Consider the following 22,230-nt stretch of genomic DNA (forward strand, 5'->3'; position numbering starts at 1 on the left):
TTGAATGCATATTTTTTTCTTGAATCACTGTCAGCAAAAAAAAAAAAATGCTTAAACCTTTCCCACTGTCTGCTTATCACCATTTACACACACATACATGCACACACCTGACCTGCAAGAAAGTGGATATGTTTTTCAGCACTGGCTGGGGATGTCATTTACCTAGAGGAACCATAAGGATTGGATAAGTTGGATTTGTGCCATCCCAGCCTTTAGGTGTGATATTAATCTTAAAATATATGTAAATTATTATTATTATTATTTATTTATTTATTTTTATTATTATTATTATTATTATTATTATTATTATTATTATTATTATTTATCTATTTATTTTTTTGTGATCAATCAAGGTGGAACCATTGGAAAGATGGCAGGTGACAGAGCTGGAGCTCAATCAAAACAAAAACAAACATCTTGGGCTCATAACCCAAAGAGCAGAATTAATCAAGTGACACAAAGCCCATTAAAACATTTATTCACCCCAACAAATACTATGATTAGAAACTATTGATCATGAAGGCTCCCCATGTTAAAAAGAGATGTAACTATTTAAAGTTGGAAAACAAGGCTTGGGAAGAGAAATAAGAATTTCTGGAAAATGAGAGGATGAGAATAGGAAGTTGAATTCTAAATATGAGGAATTGATAAAAAATCTAGAAAGCTGCAAGGTAAAGGTGGGGATTAATAAAAAAAAAAAGTTGATGGTTATACTGTGTGAGAGAAAGAAAAAAGATGAACAAACTGCAAATTTAAAGGAGATAATGAACAATCAAGTTGAAAGATAGGGAAGAATTTGTAAAAAGGCAGCAGTTAAAGTTATTAAAGAAAAGGAACATTTGGTTAGGAACACTGTAAAGAAAAATGCATAATTGCTTTTGGGATGAAGGAGGAAAAGATAGTAGCTAAACATGAGAGAGAGAGGAAAAAGAAAGCAGCATTGCAGTGAATCTAGTAAATGTTGTGACTGAACATGAGAATGATTGACAAGGGGAGATTGAAGAAGTAACAAGATTGGGGAAGTATGTTGAAGAAAAAGCAGACCAATGGGGTTTCAATCTACATTGTAAACGGCAGCAGAAGAAGTACTAAGTGCAGTATGGAGATTAGGAAGAAAGGAGAATAGCAAAAACATCTGGATACAGGGAGGCAGCAATGAGGAGGAGAGAGCGAAAACAAGTGCATTGTAGAAGCAGGCTAATGAAAAAATGAAGCCAGAACAGAGGAGGAAAGTAAGGAACATGAGGTTGATAAAGTGGATAACTGGAAAAAGAGAGAGTGAAGTGAGAAACTAAAGATTGCTTATACTAATGTGAATGGGTTACTTTCAGCACAAGTGGAACTAAATGACTACTTAAGAGAGTATGCTTTGGATGTGATGGGAATTACTGAAACGAAGCTAAGTGATAACACTGAAGTGAATAATTTGGGTGAAAGAAAGTATAATGTATGGCTGAGAAACAGAAATGAAAAACAAGGTGGAGTAATGATTTTGGTGAGAAAGGATTTAATGGCCCACGAAACTAATTGTGATTATGAACTGGCAGAAGCAATTAAAGTTGAGGTGGTGTGTAGAGAAGGTGGAAAAAGAAGCTTTGCAGTGGTATATGTTCCTCCTAAAACAGATTCCTGGGGGGTTGTGGAATACAAGGCTAAATTAGAAGATACACAAAGATGTGTGGAAGACATGATGGCAAGCAGAGACAATCTAAAGATTATGGGAGATTTCAACTGCAAGGAGGTTAGGTGGGAAGAGTGGTCGATGGACAGGAGCGATGAGTCTTGAGAAGGAAAGTTGTTAAGGATGGCAATGAAGAATTCAATGGCACAATGGGCAGAAGAGAATATAATTTTCAGGGGGGAAGACAAACCCTCAAGGCTGGATTGAATTTTTATGAAGGAACCTTCGGTGAGGAAGCAAGGAGCAAGAGAGATCTGGCCTGGATTAAATGGAAGAAAAGGAAAACAAATGAGGCATGGGAAAAATACAAAAGGGAGAGAAATTAATACTCAAAGGTAAGGAGAGAAGAAATAATCATGAAAAAGATATTGTGGACAGATGTAAGGATGAACCAAGGATGTTCTATAGATATGTGAATGGTAAACTGAAGAATATGAAGGGGTTAAACAAATTGAAAATAAATGGTATGCATGTTGATGAAGCAGGAATTGCAGAGGTTTTTAATAACAACTTTCAAAGTGTCTTCAATTAAGAGGGAACATCTGATACAGTCAGCACCTCTCAAAATGATTGTGCACTAAACAACATACACTTAATGATTTTGACTGATAGAAATGGCCAAACTACAAGACGGAATGAGACAGAATTTGTTATGTATGCTTATTGACTAACCTTTTATTTACTAATAAGGTATACTCTTCATTTTTTCACTTCCATCAAACAAATGGGGAGAGAATCCACAAGCTTTATCACTGTTTCTCGTGAGATGCTGCTCCACGCTTGATAAAGTGCGCTCTCTAATTTTGGCAGTGTGGAAGTGTCTTCGTTCCTCAGCCTGCCCTTCATAATGGCCCAGAGGTTCTCGATGGGTGATATGTCTGGACTGTTGGCCAGCCAGTCAGGAATGCATTCCACCTCACTTATAGCAAGCCATTCCTTGACAGTGTGTGTGGTGTGGTATGGAGCACCATCCTGCTGCAGCACCTCACCACCAGTCACTACAAAACAGTGAGCCAGACAACTGTCTAAAAGACTGCGGTAGATATCCTTGGTGACTGACTGGCCTTTAGAGAAGACATACAGCTCAGCCACACCCCCATATGAAAATGCACCCTACAGCATGAGGGAGGGTGCTTAGTAGACTTGGCAGTAAACTTTGGATCACACGGGTCTGATCCTTACTGATGCCACACCCTCTTGCCTTTTGTATCACTCACTCTAAATGCTGATTCATCAGTCCACAAGACTCTCCCCCACTCATCAATAGTCCATGATCTGTATTTGAGTACAAAAGCCAACCTCTTTTTTCTATGTGCCTCAGAAACAAAAGGCTTGTTGTGAGCATGGTACTTCTGATAGTCTAGTTTTTTTCAGGATATTTTTCTGGATGGTTCATACACTGACTTCCTGGAGAAGTATGGGATTCTGTTCTTTAAGCTGCCATGCTGTAAGGATGGGATTTTCATCCAACTGGCATCTTATTAGGAGCCAGAGTTCTGTCATTAACCTTAGGATGTGATCCCCCACCATGTCTGTGGCAGAGAATTTCACACTCTCCAGTGACCTTAAATTCAAACATGAGGTGGCACACTGTCACCAGGTTCACACCTGTCTGATCTTATTTCCTTGGTTTTTAGCTCTAATTTATAGTACTCAATCACTTGCAGAATATTATCCTGACCTGCATAAGCTTTGAACATCGTGGTAAATTTTCATGAGCACACTTTACATTCAAAGCACTAGGTTATGGATGGGGTAGGGGTGGTGACACTTATGAGAAGGCACATTATCTTTATGAGTCAACCACATTCAAAACTAACAGCTATACATGATTTTAAGGAAAAACTGGATATGAGTAGATATCAAGACGGGACAGCACGAGCTTAGACTCCTCACATAAACCACAACTAGGTAAACACACACACACACACACACACACACACACACACACACACACACACACACACACACACACAAAATGCTGGACTTCTTGAATGGATTGGTGACAGTTTGGTGCTGGATTGCTCCCATGTTTACTTGCTGCATTTCTATCTTAAGGGGAGCAGCTGGTTGGAGTTAAGAGGTTGAAGTGAAAATATTACTTTTTGGAGGAAAAAAAATGTAGGCATAGCTACATCTGACAACACCCAGATAAAGTTACTGCTTGAAATACATCCCCTACTCTGAGTACTTTTTTCCATCCTGCACAGTAGTATACAGAACATCTTTTGACACTGTATAAAACAACATATTTCCATGAAATGCTTGAAAATATAGTAGTTCTTGGCAACCAAAGCTCCTGCTCAGCCATGACAGCAGGGATAATGCAGGGACACACCAGTGAGCCTCTGTTCTAGGAAATAAGAGGGTGTGTGTTTTTGCCTTCCATCCACAACTTTCCATCATCTGTCTTGTTCTCTGGCAGCATACCAGGGCATGCTAAGTTTATTCCAAAATGTCTAAGTTTTCTAGGAGGAAGAGGCAGCTTTCTGTTGCATGAGACAAGACGAAAGCAGCAGAAAACAAGCAGAAAATAAAGAAGAAATGAGGCTTGAGGACACAGCTGTGGCGTCTCCCGGAGCTCCACGGACATCTGCAGCTTCCTCCCCAAGGCCACACCTCTGCTGCCCAGCAGGATATTCCAGTGTCCAGAGAATCAGTCTCACCTATTCCTGTTACTTCTATGGATCATGATAAATCACATTATGACATACAAGCAATATTATCAGTAGGAACAGAGGAGTCTACTGCAAACTTTGAATCTTCAGGACACTGACTGCAGAAGACACTCAACAAGCAAAAAGGGGGAAGAGCCCAAGAAAGAAGACAGAACAGGATATGATGCAAGAAAATACTGGAAGAAAAAGGAGGGAAGGGGGAAAAAAAAAAAGAAAACTTAGGCAACTCTGGCACCCTCTCAAAAGAAATAATACCTGAAAAGGGGAGACCAAGAGCATGAAATAAAAACAGCTTTCAAAAACTTAGCAAGTCCTGCATATTTGTAATAAAGATAAACAATAAATACTTATCTGATATGAAAATAGGATAGAAAAATGCATCTAATGATATATAGAAACCAATCTGATAAGAGAAAGAAAACAGTCTTGAAGAGTATTCACAACTTTAAAAGTTTAATATCTCAAAAAATTACTTTTCACCTTTGAAATCTATCTCATAACCATAATGGGAGAGGAATATAGGAAGCCACAGGTTCATGGAATAATGGCATGGACACTGCAACACGAATTAACTGGTTGTCCAACTATGCTTTCGTTAATTTCAATTTCTGATGTTTCTTTTGGTTAGATATAAAGCATTACTCTCAGGAGGGCACTCAATTTGGATATTTTCAATAAAAATTGTTGTTTCCATATACTAAGAAGTTGATCTATGTAATCTGGAGTTGCTGAGACATGTTGTCTTCATTTTTATTGTCATCTGCATTAATATGCCTCCAATCAATTATGTATTTTTTTGGAAACCTTGAGATGACCAAATAAATCTAAATGCCATATTCATTAGAAAATCATCTTAAATACAGTGGAACCTTGGTTACCGAATGCCTCTATTTTCAAACATTGTTTTTTTGAACAAAATTTTGAACTCATTATTGTGGTACCATAATTCAGTTCTAGAACAAAGTTACTTGATTTCAAAACTTAAAAAACATAGCAAAAGCTGCTGATTAATATTAATTCATAATTTCTATAAATATTTACTTTGTTTTTATATATTTTGAGGAGAGACAGGGTGTAAGATAGTAATTCAATCTTTGAAATATGGTAAATGTGATCCCGTCAAAAAGCCATGATGTAAACAAACAGTTTTTGGCGCTCAGGAGTAATCCCATGCCACCTATGGTTCTCTGCATCACCCCCAATGCCATCACTACTGCACAATTGCATTTTTTCAGTAGCTTTTCCCAGCAACAATATGTCTAATTGTTATGATCACTTTCATTCTGGCAGTAAGTGGATTGCTCCTGTGTCTTTCTTCCCTCCCCAGATCAGTAACAAAGAGAATACCTGCACGGTCTAAATAGTATCTTCTGATGAGTTCTGTGTCACTAACTTCATTCAATACATCCTTTCTGGATAAATCATTTGTGAGCTGGAGATGTTGTGAAGCAGCAATCTTGGCTATTGGAGCATCTGTCATAAGCCACTAAGATAAGGTAGACTGGTGTCCAGGAATGGATTAATCCATTTTACATTGATTCCTATGGGGATAATAGTTTTGGTTTGAACAGCAATCAGGAACAAATTAAGTTCAAAAACTGAGGTTCCAATGTACTTTTGTTCATGAATAGTGTGATTTTACTTGTGTTATTACTTAGAAGGAATTATGTAGAAAAGAACATTATAAGCTCTCTACATCTTTATGTATATAGAATGACACTGTAGACATATTTGATGCTGCTTCTACATGAGAAGGTAACATGTCTGGTGCTGCCACCTGGTGACAATCACTAGTTTACCAAACTCCCCATTGTGGAGAAAGAGCTGAAGAATGCCAGGTCCTGGTACCAGAAACTTCCAGTCTTTTAAAACCATGCTCTCTTCCTTTTTACCTCTAGTTGTTGGCATCTGTGAGATGTGGCTCACCAGTGCATTCTTTCCCTCCTTTCCCAGCTATGCTTCCTACAGGATGGACAAGGGGGCTGGCAGGGCCAGCTGGTGCTGGTCCACCAGTCCCTCCCTTCTAGCCCTCTAACTCTCACTTCCTTCCGCAGGGGTGTGGTTGGAGCATCTGAGTGACTGTTACCTTTGATTTGGAGCCTTTTCAAATCCCTTTAATATAAAATCCATTTTCAAATCATTTTAATATAAAATCCATGTTTGGATATCTCCCTCTAGGAGCTCCAATTATTTTCACAGCTTTCCTCCCCAGCACTAATACTGGCCAATTTTAATGCCCACCACGACTTCTGGGAACCAGCCCTCCCCAGGTGCCAGAGGAACCATTTGGGTTGTTCCCTCTTGGACTTTCTGGTGGACAGTGCTTCTTTCTCTCTCATTACTTTTGTCCTCCTTACCAGGATTGATCCAGTTTCAGGGAACCCCTTTACCTTGGACCTATGTCTGGGGAACACCCCTCTTCCACACCACAGTCATAACAGGCCCTTACATGGGAAATGACCATCTACCTGTTGTTATTTCTTTCCCATCAGTGCCACCACCCCCTGCCCTCTCAGACAGACCTCATTGGTCTTTCAAAAAAGAGGACTGGGGCACCTTTCAATTAGAGCTAAAGTCAGTCACCCCTCCCACTTCCCTCTTTTCACAAGACCAAATTCAGTAACTGACAGACACCTTGCTGGATGTGGGGTCCCATCACTTTCATTTTATCACTTCTGCCCCCTACCCAGACTTTCAGAGTCCCCTGGTGGTTTCAGAAGTGTGCGACAGCTGTTCAGGCCCAGAAAGTCAAGTGCCTTGCCTTCCACATCCACAGCACACTCAGCTCCCCTGACCCTGTACCCACCAACAGCATACCCTTTTCACACACTGACCACACTCCCCAGGAGCTTTCCTCGGCTTTACATTCACTGCCTGCTGGGAAAACCCACCGAGGCAGACATCCCCAACCAGCTCCTCCGATACCTCCCACATTCTCTGGACCAGCTCTTCCTGAATGTGTCAAAGCCACAGGACCCATGCTTATTGTATTGCACCCACCAATGCCCATGCCACCCATAGCAACACCCCTGGCATGGCCCCTCATGAGGCCACGCTGCCTGTCCACAACCCAGGTCAGAATAATGCCCACCTTGTTCACAAACACTACAAAAGTTCAGGTGTTGCTGATGTAGCAGAGGATTAGGATGAGTTAATTGCACTAAAAGCCTGGTAATAACCGAAATTAATCTTACACATGTAAGCCACAACACCACTTCACCTCTTGTGACCAAGATGTTGTGTGCTAGACAGACATAAGAAACTTTAAATATCTGTGTATAGGAATGGGTTTCCAATGTGTCCTCAGAGTAAAATAAACCTTAAGCTTTTGGTGACAAAAAGTAGACAAGCAAACATTCTGGTGATCGTGTTTTAAAGGAAGAGATGAGTGTACTAACTAGTCGGATTCTAGACCTTAAGGATGGCAATGTATGTAGCCATGTATGTAATCTTGTTGCTGCATTGACATAAGCAGATGGAAATTGTATAAAAGGAGGAAGCACAGAACAACTCACATAGTTCTCCAGTTGCCATAATATAGGTGGTGCCTTATTTCTAAGCTGGTGCAATTCAGTTTCGCTGCACCAAGAGACTACCAGTCATTCTCTGCCTTGCCTTGGCTGTAAGTAATACTTAGGGAATTTTCCTAAGTGTCTTGTGTGTCTCAACTTTAAATATGCTGTGTTCAGTATACTATGGTTTCCATTTTTTTTTTTTTTTTTCCATAGGAGGGACACTGGCTTAAGATTGAAAATACAGATTAAATCTTAAATTAGAAAGGTGAACAGAATAGGGTGAGACAAAGAAGAGTCTCGTGCAGCCAGGCCATGAGAGGAGGGGAGGCATGCAGTTAGCAGTTGGCAAGATCAGAAGAGCAGTTAGCATGAAAACAGTGGCAGAAAATAGCAACAGATGTAACATTGCAGCAATGAGAAAGAGGATGAAGACAGTCAGTTAGGAGTTGATGAGATGAAAAGCTTTTGATTCCAAAATGTTTAAGAGCTGTATGAGTGGAACCTCCCCAGATATGTGAAGCATACTCCATACATGGATGGATAATGCCCCTGTACAGAGCAGCTGGAAGAGTGAGAAAAACTGGCAGAGACATCTCAAAATGCCTAACTTCATAGAAACTGTTTTAACTAGAGTTGAGATGTGGAGTTTCCAGTTTATATTATAAGTAAAAGACACACCGAGGATATTCATTGTAGAAGACAGGAACAGTTGGGTCATAGAAGAAAAGGGGATAGATGTCTGGAAGGTTGTGTTGAGTTGACAACTGGAATAATTGAGTTTTTGAGGCTTTAAACAATACTAAGTTTTGCTCTTCCCCAGTCAGAAATTTTAGAGATCAGAAGTCAGGCATTCTGTGGTTTCCCTGCATGAACTGTTTACTTCCTGAAGGGTTGAACATCTAGGAAAAGAAGTGGAAAAGTGCAGGGTGGTATCAGCATAGGAGTGGATAGGACAAGAAATTTGGTTTAGAAGATCGTTGATGAATAATAGGCCAAGAGTGGGTGACAGGACAGAACCATGAGGAACACCACTGTTAATAGATTTAATAGAACAGTGACCATCTACCACACCAGCAATAGAATGGTCAGAAAGAAAACTCGAGATGAAATCAAAGACAAAAAGGATAGAAGCTGTAGGAGGGTAGTTTGGAAATAAAAGCTTTGTGCTAGAAAAAGTTTCACCAAAAACTCTAAAAGAGGATGACCAAGACTCAGTAAGGAAAGGCAGAACATCACCAGTAGAGCGGCCTCGACGGAACCCATAATGGTGACCAGATAGAAAGTTGTGAAGTGATAGATGTTTAAGAATCTTCCTGTTGAGGATAGATTAAAAAAAAATTTGAGATAAGTAGGAAATTAAAGTAATAGGATGGTAGTTTGAGAGAATAAAATGATCACCCTTTTTAGGAACAGACTGAGTGTAGGCAAACTTTCAGCATGAAGGAAAGATTGACAGAGTTGAAAGAGTTTGACTAGGCAAGGTGTAAGCACAGAGGTGCAGTTTCAGAGAACAGTAGGAGGGACCCCATCAGGTCCATAAGCATTCCAAGGATTTAGGCCATAGAGGGCATGGAAAATATCAATGCAAAGAATTTTAATAGGTAACATAAAGTGGTCAGAGGGTGGAGGAGAGGGAGGAACAAGCCCTTAATCATCCAAGGTAGGGTTTTAGCCAAGGTTTGAGCAAAGAGTTCAGCTTTTAGAGATGGATGTAGTAGCAATGGTGCCATCTGGTTGAAATAAAGAGGGAAAGAAGAAGCAATGTTATTGGATTCTGGCTAGATGCCAGAAGTCACAAGAGGAGTTAGATCTTGAAAGATTTTGACACTTTCTATTAATGAAGGAGTTTTTGGCAGGAGTTCCAGGCAGAAATATAAAGTGCATGAGATTCTGGTGATGGAAGGCTCAAGTATCTTTTCTGGATCACCTCTCCATCATGTATACCACGAGAACAGTCTGTGTTAAACCAAGATTTGGAAGGTTTAGGTTGAGAAAAAGAGTGAAGAATGTATGCATCTATGCCAGACACTATCACCTCTATTATGCACTCAGCACACAGAGATGGGTCTCTGACATGGAAGCAATAGTAATTCCAAGGAAAATCAGCAAAATACCTCCTCAGGTCCCCTAAACTAGCAGAGGCAAAATGACAGAGGCACCTCTACTTATTTGGATACTGAGGAGGGATTGGAGTGATAGGAAAAGATACAGATATGAGATTGTGATTGGAGGATCCTAAAAGAGAAGAGAGGGTGACAGCATAAGCAGAAGGATTAGGGGTTAGGAGAAAGTCAAGAATGCTGTGCATGTCTCTAAGATGGTCAGGAATATGAGTAGGGTGTTGCACCAATTGCTCTAGATCATGGAGGATAGCAAAGTTGAAGGCTAGTTCACCAGAATGGTCAGTGAAGGGAGAGAAAAGCCAAAGCTGATGATGAACATTGAAGTCTCCAAGAATGAAGATCTCCGCAAAAGGGAAGAGAGAATGTGCTCCACTTTGGAAGCTAAGTAGTCAAAGAATTTCTTACAGTCAGAGGAGTTAGGTGAGAGGTATACAGCACAGATAAATTTAGTTTGAGAGTGACTCTGTAGTCGTAGCCAGATGGTGGAAAAGTCAGAAGATTCAAGAGCGTAGGCACAAGAGCAGGTTAAGTCGTTGCACACATAGATGCAACATCCAGCTTTGGATTGAAATTGAGGATAGAGAAAGTAGGAGGGAACAGAGAAGGGTTACTGTCAGTTACCTCAGACACCTGTGTTTCAGTGAGGAAAAGAAGATGAAGTTTAGTAGAGAAAAGGTGGTGCTCTACTGAATGAAAATTAAATCTAAGACCACAAATGTTGCAGAAGTTAATGAAGAAAAAGCTGATGGGGGTGTCAAGACACTTAGGGTCAATACCAGAAGAGCAGTCCAACCTGGGGACATTTGTGGTCCCCTCCCCAGGTGGGGACTCCAAAACTGGTGTAGGAGTCACCATGAAAATTTTGAATTTTGAGTGAAGGGTGTGTGTAATTAGGTGCTTGTAGTTTTGTGTGAAGGAAGAGAATTGTCTTAGGAGGGCAGGCTGTGACTGCTCCCTTGTATTGTAAGACACAAAGGGAAACATTCAGTGAGGTCACAGCTGGGTTTATTGATAAGTTCACAGCACCCCCTGATTCAGTGCTTTAGATCTCACTGGGAGTAATTATTGTTTTGGCAGGTGTCTACTGCCTCCTCCTAGAGATGGAGGAGAGAGGAACAATCCCTGAATCATCCAAGGTGATTTAGTTGCCACAGGTCTCCAGAATATCTAAGAGGAAAATGAGATGTCTGAATTCAAAACTCTAGGCATGAAAAATCATGTCTTAATAGATGATCACCACCATGAGTGAACTGCCAGGTTGTGCCTAAATAGATGATCACTGCTGTTTAAGGGTTAGTAATAATGTAAAGACTTATTAGTTTGTCAATGCAGAGTTACTTGAAGTTTTATTAACTGGTATCATGTTGTTGAGCTACTGTCTTTTATTGCCTGCGTGTATTGTTGGAATGCTTATTTACTGGTTAATAAATAATGTCAGTCTTTCTGAACTGCATTTATGGCTTACCCAACTGTGAGATCTCTGGCCTAAACTCTCAGTAACCTGGACCTAGACTTAAAGAATTGTGAAAGTACATGAAGTACTTGGCAAGTATATAACTGCAGTTATATACAACAAATGTCTTCAATGCCAGCTGGTTGCTGGGGATATTCCCTTCAGTGTGGTGGCATACCATCACTCTCCCTATCCCCAAGCCTGGTAAGGACCCATCAGAGGCTTCCTCATACAGACCCATTAGCCTTCTTGCCAAGCTCAGGAAAAGACATTGTACAGGACAGACTAACATGGTGGTTGGAACACAAACACCTCCTTCCTCCACACATGTATGAGTTTTGTCCCCACAGGGGCACCCTAGATGCCTTGCTCCACCTGGAACACCACATCCAGGAAGGATTTAATAACAAGCAATTAACTTTAGTAGCCTTTCTTGATCTTAAAGAGCCTTTTAACTCCACTTCACATAATACTATTGTTGTAAAATTTGCCTGCCTGGGACTCAGAGGATCGCCCCTTAATTGGGTTAAGTCCCTCCTGTCTTCCAGGTCCTTCACTCTGTTGATAGGTAATACCTACTCTAGGCATTACCCATCACCAGAGGTGTCCCACAAGGTTCTCCTCTCAGTCAGCTCCTCTTCAATGTCTTACTTTCTGACTTTCCCTCCTTGCCATGCACACAAGCACTCCTGTGCACTGACAAAATTTCCCTGCTTTGCTCTGCTCCCACTATCCAGGAGGCTCAGCTCAACCTTCAGCATGGACTTGATGATGTCCACTCCTGGACATCGCACTGGGGCCTGACGGTGAGTGCCCAGAAGTCTAACATTTCCAACATCCCAGTGGTTACCATTAATGGCTCTCCCATCCCTTTCAAAACTGACCATTTCTTGGTCTACTGTTGGATGGCCCCTGCCAAACCTGAACCCACCACATACAGTATATGGTGACCTCATGCCTCAAGAGACAATCTCATGAAGTCCCTTGCAGGTGTCAAGTGGGGTGCAGACAGGTGTACTCTTCTTCATTTTTATTGTTTTTATATCCAGAGTCACTTGGACTCTGGATGTGAGGTTTATGGAGTGGTATTCATATATTCAAAATGCAGTCCTTTGCATTACTTTGGGAGCTTTTAGGTCCTCCCCAGTCACAGCCCTTCAGGAACAGTCCTCCCAATGCTCACTGTCACACTGATATTACACCTTCCTTCTCCACACCTACACCAAACTTGCATCCACCCCAAGCAGACATGCCCTCCACTCACTCCTCTTCCAATAGTGTAGGGAATCACTTCATGGTACCCTACCATATCAAATCCCACACCCCTTTTGTAGACAGCCCTTTCCTTCTTTGCTACGCTCTGGGTCACCCCACCCTTTTTTCTCACTCTAGAGAAAACCTCCCCATTGGTTCCTTGGTTCCTTCTCTCTTCAATAGTCTCTCAGCAGCTCCACATATTAACACCATGGTCCAACATTGGCTGCCCAGTGCAGGGCAGGACCTCCTTCCTTGTAATATTACACACACACACACACACTATAACAACACCTTACGCATTTACATTGATGGCTATAGCCTCCCATTCCACGCTCAGTTGATGCTACTATTTTCACTCCATCACTCTCCACTGCCACTGCCTGAAGGTTGCTGGCCACTTCCTCTATCCTTACAGCAAAACTGTTTGCCATTAAGGAGTGCCTAAAGTTTGCCACCAGTCACACCACCCCTTGTGCAGTCACACTATTCACTGATTCCCTCACAGTCCTCCACCTCATCCAGTGCCACTCCCCCAAGTCACACCACTCCTTTTACCTACAAATCTACCACCTAATATCCCAACTGTCTGCTACACACATCAGCATCCACCTTCAGTGGGTCCCCTCCCACACTGACATTGTGGGCAACACCATGGCTGATAGAACAGCAAATGAGGCACACTCACCCCTCTCCCATAGAGCTTCCCACAGGCAGACTGACCTACTGACCATCCTATGGAAGGACTGTAACTAACTCTGGGAAAGACATCTGACAGATGTCGTACAGTACACAACACTCAGACACATCAGACAGGACACACAACACCACTGGTGAACCCATTCCCCCAGCCGTGTTCTAGACACTGCTGTCACAAGACTCAGGATAGGACACAGCCACCTCAATGCCCACATACACAGGCTTGGCCTGACAGACACCCCTCACTGCCCCTGGTGCCCCACACAGCCAGACACTCCAGAACACCTGCTGCTACACTGCCCCCGCCACCACTGCACTGCTCTCCTCCACTCACTGGCATCACTTCACATCCACAGGCCATCACTAGCAGACCTGGGTGGTTCCCAGGGCCCCGGCCAGGGCTTCAAGACACTCAAGCACACCAGGGTCTTCCTCCAGAAGACTGGACAACCTACCAGAATCTAACCAGATAACCTGCCTGCTACCAGCACCTTTGGGGCACTAGAGGCTGTGGCACAACAGTTTGCAAGGCCCCCGAATCCCCAACAAGAACAATGAAGAGTGAACCCTGTCAGATTGATGACAAGGACTTCACAGTGGTGATTGACAGCAAAAGGTGAGAGGTTGAGTGATGCTGGAAGGAAGAGAAGCCTGTCCTGAAAAATCAAATTGGATACTATGAATATGCACTGAAGGCAGGGGTGAAAAAGGAATTTGAAAGGGAGGTAGAAAGGTGGATTGAGATGATTTTAGTACCATGGCAAAAAGTCATGGAAGAAGTACTGCTGTTAACAACAGTGATACAACATACAAAGAATAAAGTAAGGCCAATATCGGACTTCAGAGAGCTCAATAATTATGTGATGCCTAACAGGCAATAATATCACTGATATATGTGGCAAGACCCTTAGAGACTAGAGACAAATGATGGCCTCCACTATTGTGGATTTGAAGTCTGCCTATTTGCAAATTCATGTGGCAAAGTAATTCTGGAGGTAACAGCTGGTGAAATGAAAGGGACAAACATATTGTTTAACAAGGCTGGGTTTTGGGTTAAACTGTGTCCTGAGAATCATGACCAAGATACTTAAAACAGTGCTGGGGAAGAGAAAGGACATGGAAACTGGCACAAATTCATATAATAATAATATTTTGGTGGATAAGACTGTAGTGACAGCAGCTGAAGTGGTAGAACATCTGGCAAAGTTCAGGCTAGCCACAAAAACTCCTGAACTGTTGAAGGGAGGAGCAGAATTAGGTCTGAGATTGGAGAAGGATAAAACAGGAGAGTTAGTTTTTTGGAGAGGGAATGAAATTCCAGAGATGGAAGAAGAGCTGAGTAAAAGAAAGCCGATCTCAGCTTGTGGAAGATTGGTGGGCCATTACCACACCACAGGATGGCTTCATGTGGCATGTAGCTAAATTAACAGGACAGCAAATGGGTGGGAGGATAAAGTCAAACCAAAGACAGTAAAGATGATAAAAGATATGGTAAAGAGAATGCACCATGAGGACCCAATAAGAGGGAGGTGGCATATCCAAAAGTCCATGAGAGGAATTGTATAGTGTGAGGGTAAGGTGGGAGAATAAAGTCAAACCAAAGACAGTAAAGATGATGAAAGATTAGGTAGAATGCACCATGAGGACCAAATGAGAGGGAGGTGGCATACCCAAAAGTCCATGAGAGAAGTCATATGGTGTGATGCTAGTAGTATCACAACAGTAGTGGTGTTGGAGACTGATGGCACAGAGGTTGAAGATGCAGCCTGGTTGAGAAAGAAAGGTGACTTTGGACATAACAACGTTGCTGAAATGGATGCAGTGTTGAAAGGAGTTAATCTTGTAGTGAAGTGGGACCTGCAGGAGGTTGAGATTTGTGCCAACTCTGCTAATGTTTAGCAAAATGAAATCAACAGTATTGGCAGAAATAAAAATAAAAAATAACATGAAAGAGGCCTTTGAAATTATCATGAAGACAACAACTGGGAATCCTGCAAGAGTTGGTGGATGTGTCCAGTCTGACACTATGTGCAGATTTTGTCCCATGGAAGAAGGCAGATAGTCTAACAAGATTTATGAAGGCTTGACTGAGGGTGCCACAGGATGGGAAGGAGACTGAGGTGTGTTGTGTTGGAGCCCTAAGTGTAAGAGAGCTTCATGGAATGCATCACATGGAGGCCAACAGGATGGTATTTGTGACAAGGAGGGTCAATCCTGCAGTCATGAGGTGCAACAGGTGGTGAGGCAATGTGACAGCTGCCATGCAACTGACCCTGTACCTTGTGTACATGAACCAGGAAAGATAAGAGCAGAGTATAACTGGAATCCCTTTCTCTGGTAAACTCTGGAACTCCCTGCCTGCTTCTGTATTTCCACCTTCCTATGACTTGAATTCCTTCAAGAGGGAGGTTTAAAGATACTTATCCTTAAATTTTTGACTACCGCTTTGGACCCTTTTTATGGAACTGGCATTTCAGTGGGCATTTTTCTTGCCCTTGGTCAGTGTCCCTCCTACATAAAAAAAAAAAAAAAACAGAATCATTCCCCACTCGCTGAAAAAGAATTGTCAGTCACGTTCTACGAAGGCACAATTACAACAAGTGACACACATATAAGGATTGTAAAGTTCTACGGAATACCACCCTCACAACCAGCATGACAAAATCCGCCCACTTTCCCTAGGACACTACCTCCCTCTGCTGTGCAGTATTATATCCAACTTCCCAGAAGACAGGACCTGCCCCTGTCCAGGAATGAAACAGCCTGGGGAAATAGAATACTTTACTACACGAGCAGCATATTAGGAATCCTCTGTGTCTAGACCCTCTAAGAGTTGACAAGATTACAGTAGCATACAAGGAAACAACATATATACAGACAAGTTGCCCGCAAACACAAACAGGAGGGTTGTTGACTGCTCACTGCACCAGGTCCTTGGCTTACACACACACACACACACACACACACACACACACACACACACACACACACACACACAGCTGAGGAGTCACATTACAAATATATCAAGTGCGTAACAAATAACTACATTCATAAGCATTCATAGGAGACACCTAAACACTGCACATATAAGCAGGGGTTTACTGCAGTAAATTATTCAAATACCCCTTTAATTAACTTGCATGTCCATCTGTATTCCTCCCAGTCTCCTCTTGATAACACTGCTTTGAATGCACATCTGTCTTTCATAAAGTATAGACTGTGATTGAGTTGTAAGAACAAGTCACCCTCAGCCATCACAGGGGTGTGAGTCATGTGAGAGAGGAGGGGGGAAGAATGGGGGCAGCTCATCTTCCCTGCTCGCCCTGCACTTACACTCATAGCAGGCTGCTAGTGGGCACAACAAAATGATTATTTTTTTAAAATTCTGTTGACTGAACCATGGGGAATGGATGAATAATGATTATGAGCAAAGGGGACTCTTCAACTAAATACCAGGTGAGATTTGAACTGAAAGGACAACAGGAAATAAGGGAAATTAATTGGGGAAGGAGAGCAACTGTGTGCATGGAATCTTACAGGAATCTGCTGGAGCTACCTGCTAGGCAATTATTGTAGACTGTGCATCTTCGGGCTCCCTAACCTCTTCTTCTCTGTCTCTTTATTTCTTCCTCTTCTTTCTTCTCTTCTTCTTGCTTCCCCACTTACACCTCACATAACACTATATTACCACTTTATTATCCTATTCCAACTCACAGTCACTTCCAGTCTCATAATCTCTCATCCACATTGGTTGTCGCCTCTCTGTCTGTGATCATCTCAGCACCTATTCATGTTCCTAAGCTTACTGTTACTCATCCACAATATCCACCTCTTCACTCTCACTTCATTCCTCACTATTCTCCTCATCTGATGGATGTATAGTTTTTGTTATATCTTGGACATGCCAAGGAATCCCATTGATATTGAGGTTGATAAGGGAGTGCATGTCTGTCATTGTATCTTTCTTCCACTGTGATGTACACTTAGGATCCAGTTGCATTACCCAAACCTCTTCTCCAATAATGATGATGACAGTGCCTTTTTCCTTTACAACTGGAATCTTGCAAGAATGTTGCATCAAAATGCAGCTATCTGTGGTACTTCTCATCCTGGCCTGACCTAGGGGACATTTTATACCAAAACACTGCCTCCTCTGGTTAATCTGCCCTCTCTCTGCCAAGGTCTTGATAGGTCTTTCCAATATTCCATTACTGCTTGGTGTATACCCAGCTTTGAAGTAAAATCTCACCTTCCACTTATTGAGTATGTCTATTAACAGTGGTGTTCCTAAGGGTTCTGTCCTCTCTTCTTACTCATATTATTCATCAATGATCTTCTAAACCAAACTTCTTGTCCTTTCCACTCCTACGCTAATGATACGACCCTGCACTTTTCCACATCTTTTCATAAATGCCCAACCGCTCAGGAAGTAAACAGTTCATGCAGGGAAGCCACAGAAAGCCTGACTGCCAATCTTTCTAAAATTTCTGATTGGGGCAGAGCAAACTTAACTCAATTTCTCCATCTATCAACTTGACACAACCTTCCAGACAACTATCCCCTCTTCTTCAATGACACTCAACCATTTCAAGTATCCGGCAATATTCAAGTATCTGGCATGTTGGCGGTCCAGTTGATGCCGGATAAGAGGGATTTTACTGTATATACAAACTATTGTCATGACCACAAATTCCTGCCCCTCCTACAGCTGCCTCAAACTGGGCAAGTCACCACCTATGTGACATGGTGCAGGGCTTAATATGGGTTACAAAGTCCTCTTTTGGCTCATGCACCATTTACACAGATGGTCATAATACCAGGTTACATGAATGAGGTTGTCAGCCTGTTTCACCCACCTACAGAGAAGGGAATGTTATAACATTCTTGTCCTATCCACTTCTACACTGATGATACCACCCTGCACTTTTCCATGTCTTTTCATAGACGTCCAACCCTTCAGGAAGTAAACATTTCACGCAGGGAAGCCACAGAATGCTTGACTTCTGATCTTTCTAAAATTTCTGATTGGGGCAGAGCAAACTTGGTATTGTTCAATGCCTCAAAAACTCAATTCCTGCATCTATCAACTCAACACAACCTTCCAGACAACTATCCCCTCTTCTTCAATGACACTCAACTGTCCCCCTCTGAACATCCTCAGTCTGTCCTTTACTTATAATCTGAACTGGAAACTTCACATCTCATCTCTAGCTGAAACAGCTTCTATGAAGTTAGGCGTTCTGAGACGTCTTCGCCAGTTTTTCTCACCCCTCCAGCTGCTAATTCTGTACAAGGGCCTTATCTGTCCATGTATGGACTATGCTTCACATGTCTGGGGGGGGTTCCACTCATATTGCTCTTCTAGACAGGGTGGAATTAAAAGCTTTTCGTCTCATCAACTCCTCTCCTCTAACTGACTGTCTTCAGCCTCTCTCTCATCACCACAATGATGCATCTCTAGCTGTCTTCTACTGCTATTTTCATGCTAACTGCTCTTCTGATCTTGCTAACTGCATGCCTCCCCTCCTCCCGAAGCCTCGCTGCACAAGACTTTCTTCTTTCTCTCACCCCCTCTTCTACAATGAACATCCTCAGTCTGTCCTTTACTTATAGTCTAAACTGGAAACTTCACATCTCATCTCTAGCTAAAACAGCTTCTATGAAGTTAGGCATTCTGAGACATCTCTGCCAGTTTTTCTCACCCTTCAAGCTGCTAATTCTTTACAGGGGACCTTATCCATCTATGTATGGAGTATGATTCACAAGTCTGGGAGGGTTCTACTCATACCACACTTCTAGACAGGGTGGAATCAAAAGCTTTTCATCTCATCAATTCCTCTCCTCTAATTGACTACCTCCAGCCTCTTGTACCCATAGACAGGTAAGGATAGGTAGGAAGTTGTCCTTTGTTTAATTTGCACATGACCCTTCCCTTTTGTTCATCTGAACAAATATCGCCATCCTGATCACGTGGTGCTGATGCAAATGCTAATGTTATGTCTACTGTACATCCGCTGCATGTTAGCTGGCAGCACTTCCTGAGGCAGAGGAGAGAGAGGGAGTGACGCTTGCTGCAAGTGGCCGCGTCTTGCAAGCCCTGCCACTGATAGAGGGCCACAGCATTAGTGTGTGCACAAACTCTGAACAAACTATATAACTAAGTGAAGTAATGTCAATGTTTTACTGATAAAAAACATAGTTACGTACTGTTAATCTTTCCAGTAATCAGAGACCTAATACTACCACATTACTACACTAACCATAATGAGTGAACTCTTATTGGTGTATATATATATATATATATATATATATATATTGACTTGATTCAAATTTTCTTTCATGTTTACTCAAATCACGCTACCTTAAATCACAAATGTTGCTGCTGCTGGCGTGACAAAGAGTCAAGTAGGGGAACATAAATGGTGTCACAGCTTGGGATACACCTGTTTGCGAAAACTGTGCCTAAAAACTCAAAAACTACGTACGTAAAAAAACACGGGTGAGTGAAAAACACTAAACATTGTGGAACAGAGAGAGTGAATGAAACATTACAGAAATTGAGGAATGAACTGGTAGTGGAGAACCACAAGCAGCACTGTTTCACTGTGGTTAGCACAACACAGTCAAAACAGTGACCTTGTTTACTGCTCAAGGGTTCCACTCACACCACTCTCACCTGACAAGATGAACCCTTATAAACTCTCTACTTGAGTGCTTCTTTTCCTCCACCCCACCATCCACAGCACTCCACAACCACAAATACAGTACCACACCCTTCTCAATCTACAAACTCAGTTTTGTATGGAGTAATCTACTGCAAGAGGGTTATGATCCCTGCCTATAAGAGGTGAGGACCTGGGAAGCTGTAAGTATCTACAAGGGAGAACGAGCTGTCCTGTCTGCCCCGCCTTACCCCGCGGTGTGGCTCTCACTCCCCAGCACCTAGACTGCCTCGCCTCATGTCCAGCTCTCGTCATCCCTGCTTCATTATACCTTGTCCATTCTTATATAATTTTGTCTGCCATGTCATTGTGATATTATTAGTACCACACATAAAATCAGACACTTCACTATTAAGACTCATTGTGAGGAAATTGTGAACTGACTGGCTACGACCAGTTGATGGGGCCTCAATTAGTCACTGACAATTCCCTCAACTTTGAGTCACAATTAAGCATTACACACGCACACACTCCTCTCCCTGTGACTGAAGTCGCTCATACTCAGTCCTGAATATATATTAATTTTATTTTATTATTCCAGAAACGTCCAGGTAACCAGAAACTGTTTGAAGCTCCCTGCAGTGCTGCTGGGTCTGTGACAACTCTTCTCCAGTTTATCAAGCTGTCAAGGTTGACTCAGTGTCCCTGACTTAGCAGGCATTGTGGAACACAAAGGAAGACTGAAAAATCATTCCGTATAATTGTGAATTTATAACACGCATTAGCTGACACTTCAATCGACATTTTACTTAATAACATCACTTGTTTTTACCCTTGTGGCTTTTGTGATGAATTATTTAATTATTTTACATTTTAATGAGTAAAAAAATATCTTATGTAAAATATTTTCATTTTTGAAAATTTTCAGCTTATATTTCCTTTATTAAGTCTCATCTACATATAATAACTATATCACTATCCTTCATCATACCACTTGTCATAACATTGGATTTAATGATTACCATGTACTGTATCCTTAGAAGGCTTTGTTTTGTATAAATTCCTTTAGGCCTGGGTCTCTCTACAGGAAACAGAACACAATACCAGTGTATGACATGGATAGGTGTATGTCTCTAGTCTTGTTTCTCATGAGGACGCTCGATGCAGATGTACCCATAGGTAGGTAAGGATAGGTAGGAACAGACTCTTTGTTAAATATCACAGAAGTTCTCCTTTGTTTATTTTGTACAGGACATTCCCTGTTGTTTGTCTGAACAAATATCACCATACTGATCATGTGGTGCTGATGCAAATGCTGATGTTATGTTGTTAGCCAACAGCACCTCCCAAGGCAGAGAAGAGAGAGGGAGTGATGCTCGTTTCATGTAGCAGTGTCCTGTGAGCCCTGCCAGCCAATGAAGGGCCACAGCATTAATGTGTGCACAAACTCTGAACAAACTATATAACTAAGTAAAGTAATGTCACTGTTTTACTGATACGTTTTGTATCAGTGACATATTGTTAATCTCTCCAGTGATCAGAGACCTAATACTACCATGTTACTACACTACCCCATAATGAATGTACTTTTGTTGGTGTAAATAAGTTGTATATATATATATATATATAATGACTTGATTCAAATTTTCTTTCAAGTTTACTCATATCACGCTACCTTAAATCACAAATGTTCCTGCTGCTGGAGTGACAAACAGTCAAGTAGGGTAACGCACTTTCTCATTGCCACAATGTTGCGTCTCTTGCTATCACTTGCTATCCTTCAAGAAAGAGGTTTCAAGACACTTATCCTTTAATTTTTTGTCTACCACTTTGGACCCTATTCAGGGACCGGCATCTCAGTGGGACTTTTTTTATTTATTTATTTTTTTATTGGATTTTGTTGTCCTTGGCTGATGTCCCTCATACATAAATAAATAAATAAATAAATAAATATGTATATATATATATATATATATATATATATATATATATATATATATATATATATATATATATATATATATATATATATATATATATATATATATATATATATATATATATATATATATATATATATATATATATATATATATATATATATATATATATATATATATATATATATATATATATACACACACACACACACACACACACACACA

At 41.4% G+C, this 22,230-nt stretch overlaps 1 protein-coding gene and 1 long non-coding RNA gene across 9 annotated transcripts in view; both read right to left on the reverse strand.

Annotated features, from left to right (window-relative positions):
* Positions 1–22,230, reverse strand: part of LOC135109621 (DNA ligase 1-like) — a 195,424-nt gene that overhangs the window by 92,398 nt on the left and 80,796 nt on the right. For 7 of the 8 annotated variants that reach the window (XM_064021053.1, XM_064021054.1, XM_064021057.1 and 4 more), the window contains one exon: positions 15,074–15,169. The exons of the other annotated variant lie outside the window; for it this stretch is intronic. In XM_064021053.1, coding sequence (XP_063877123.1) covers positions 15,074–15,169 — 96 coding nt within the window. The remainder of the gene's footprint in view (positions 1–15,073; positions 15,170–22,230) is intronic. 8 annotated transcript variants of the gene reach the window in all.
* On the reverse strand, positions 21,273–21,979 carry LOC135109623 (uncharacterized). The gene is made up of 2 exons (XR_010272832.1): positions 21,741–21,979; positions 21,273–21,470 (listed from the first exon to the last, which is right to left on the reverse strand). It is a non-coding gene; the product is annotated as an uncharacterized LOC135109623 (long non-coding RNA).

The sequence above is a fragment of the Scylla paramamosain genome, chromosome 19, assembly GCF_035594125.1.
Source record: "Scylla paramamosain isolate STU-SP2022 chromosome 19, ASM3559412v1, whole genome shotgun sequence".
Classification (NCBI taxonomy): Eukaryota; Metazoa; Arthropoda; class Malacostraca; order Decapoda; family Portunidae; genus Scylla; species Scylla paramamosain.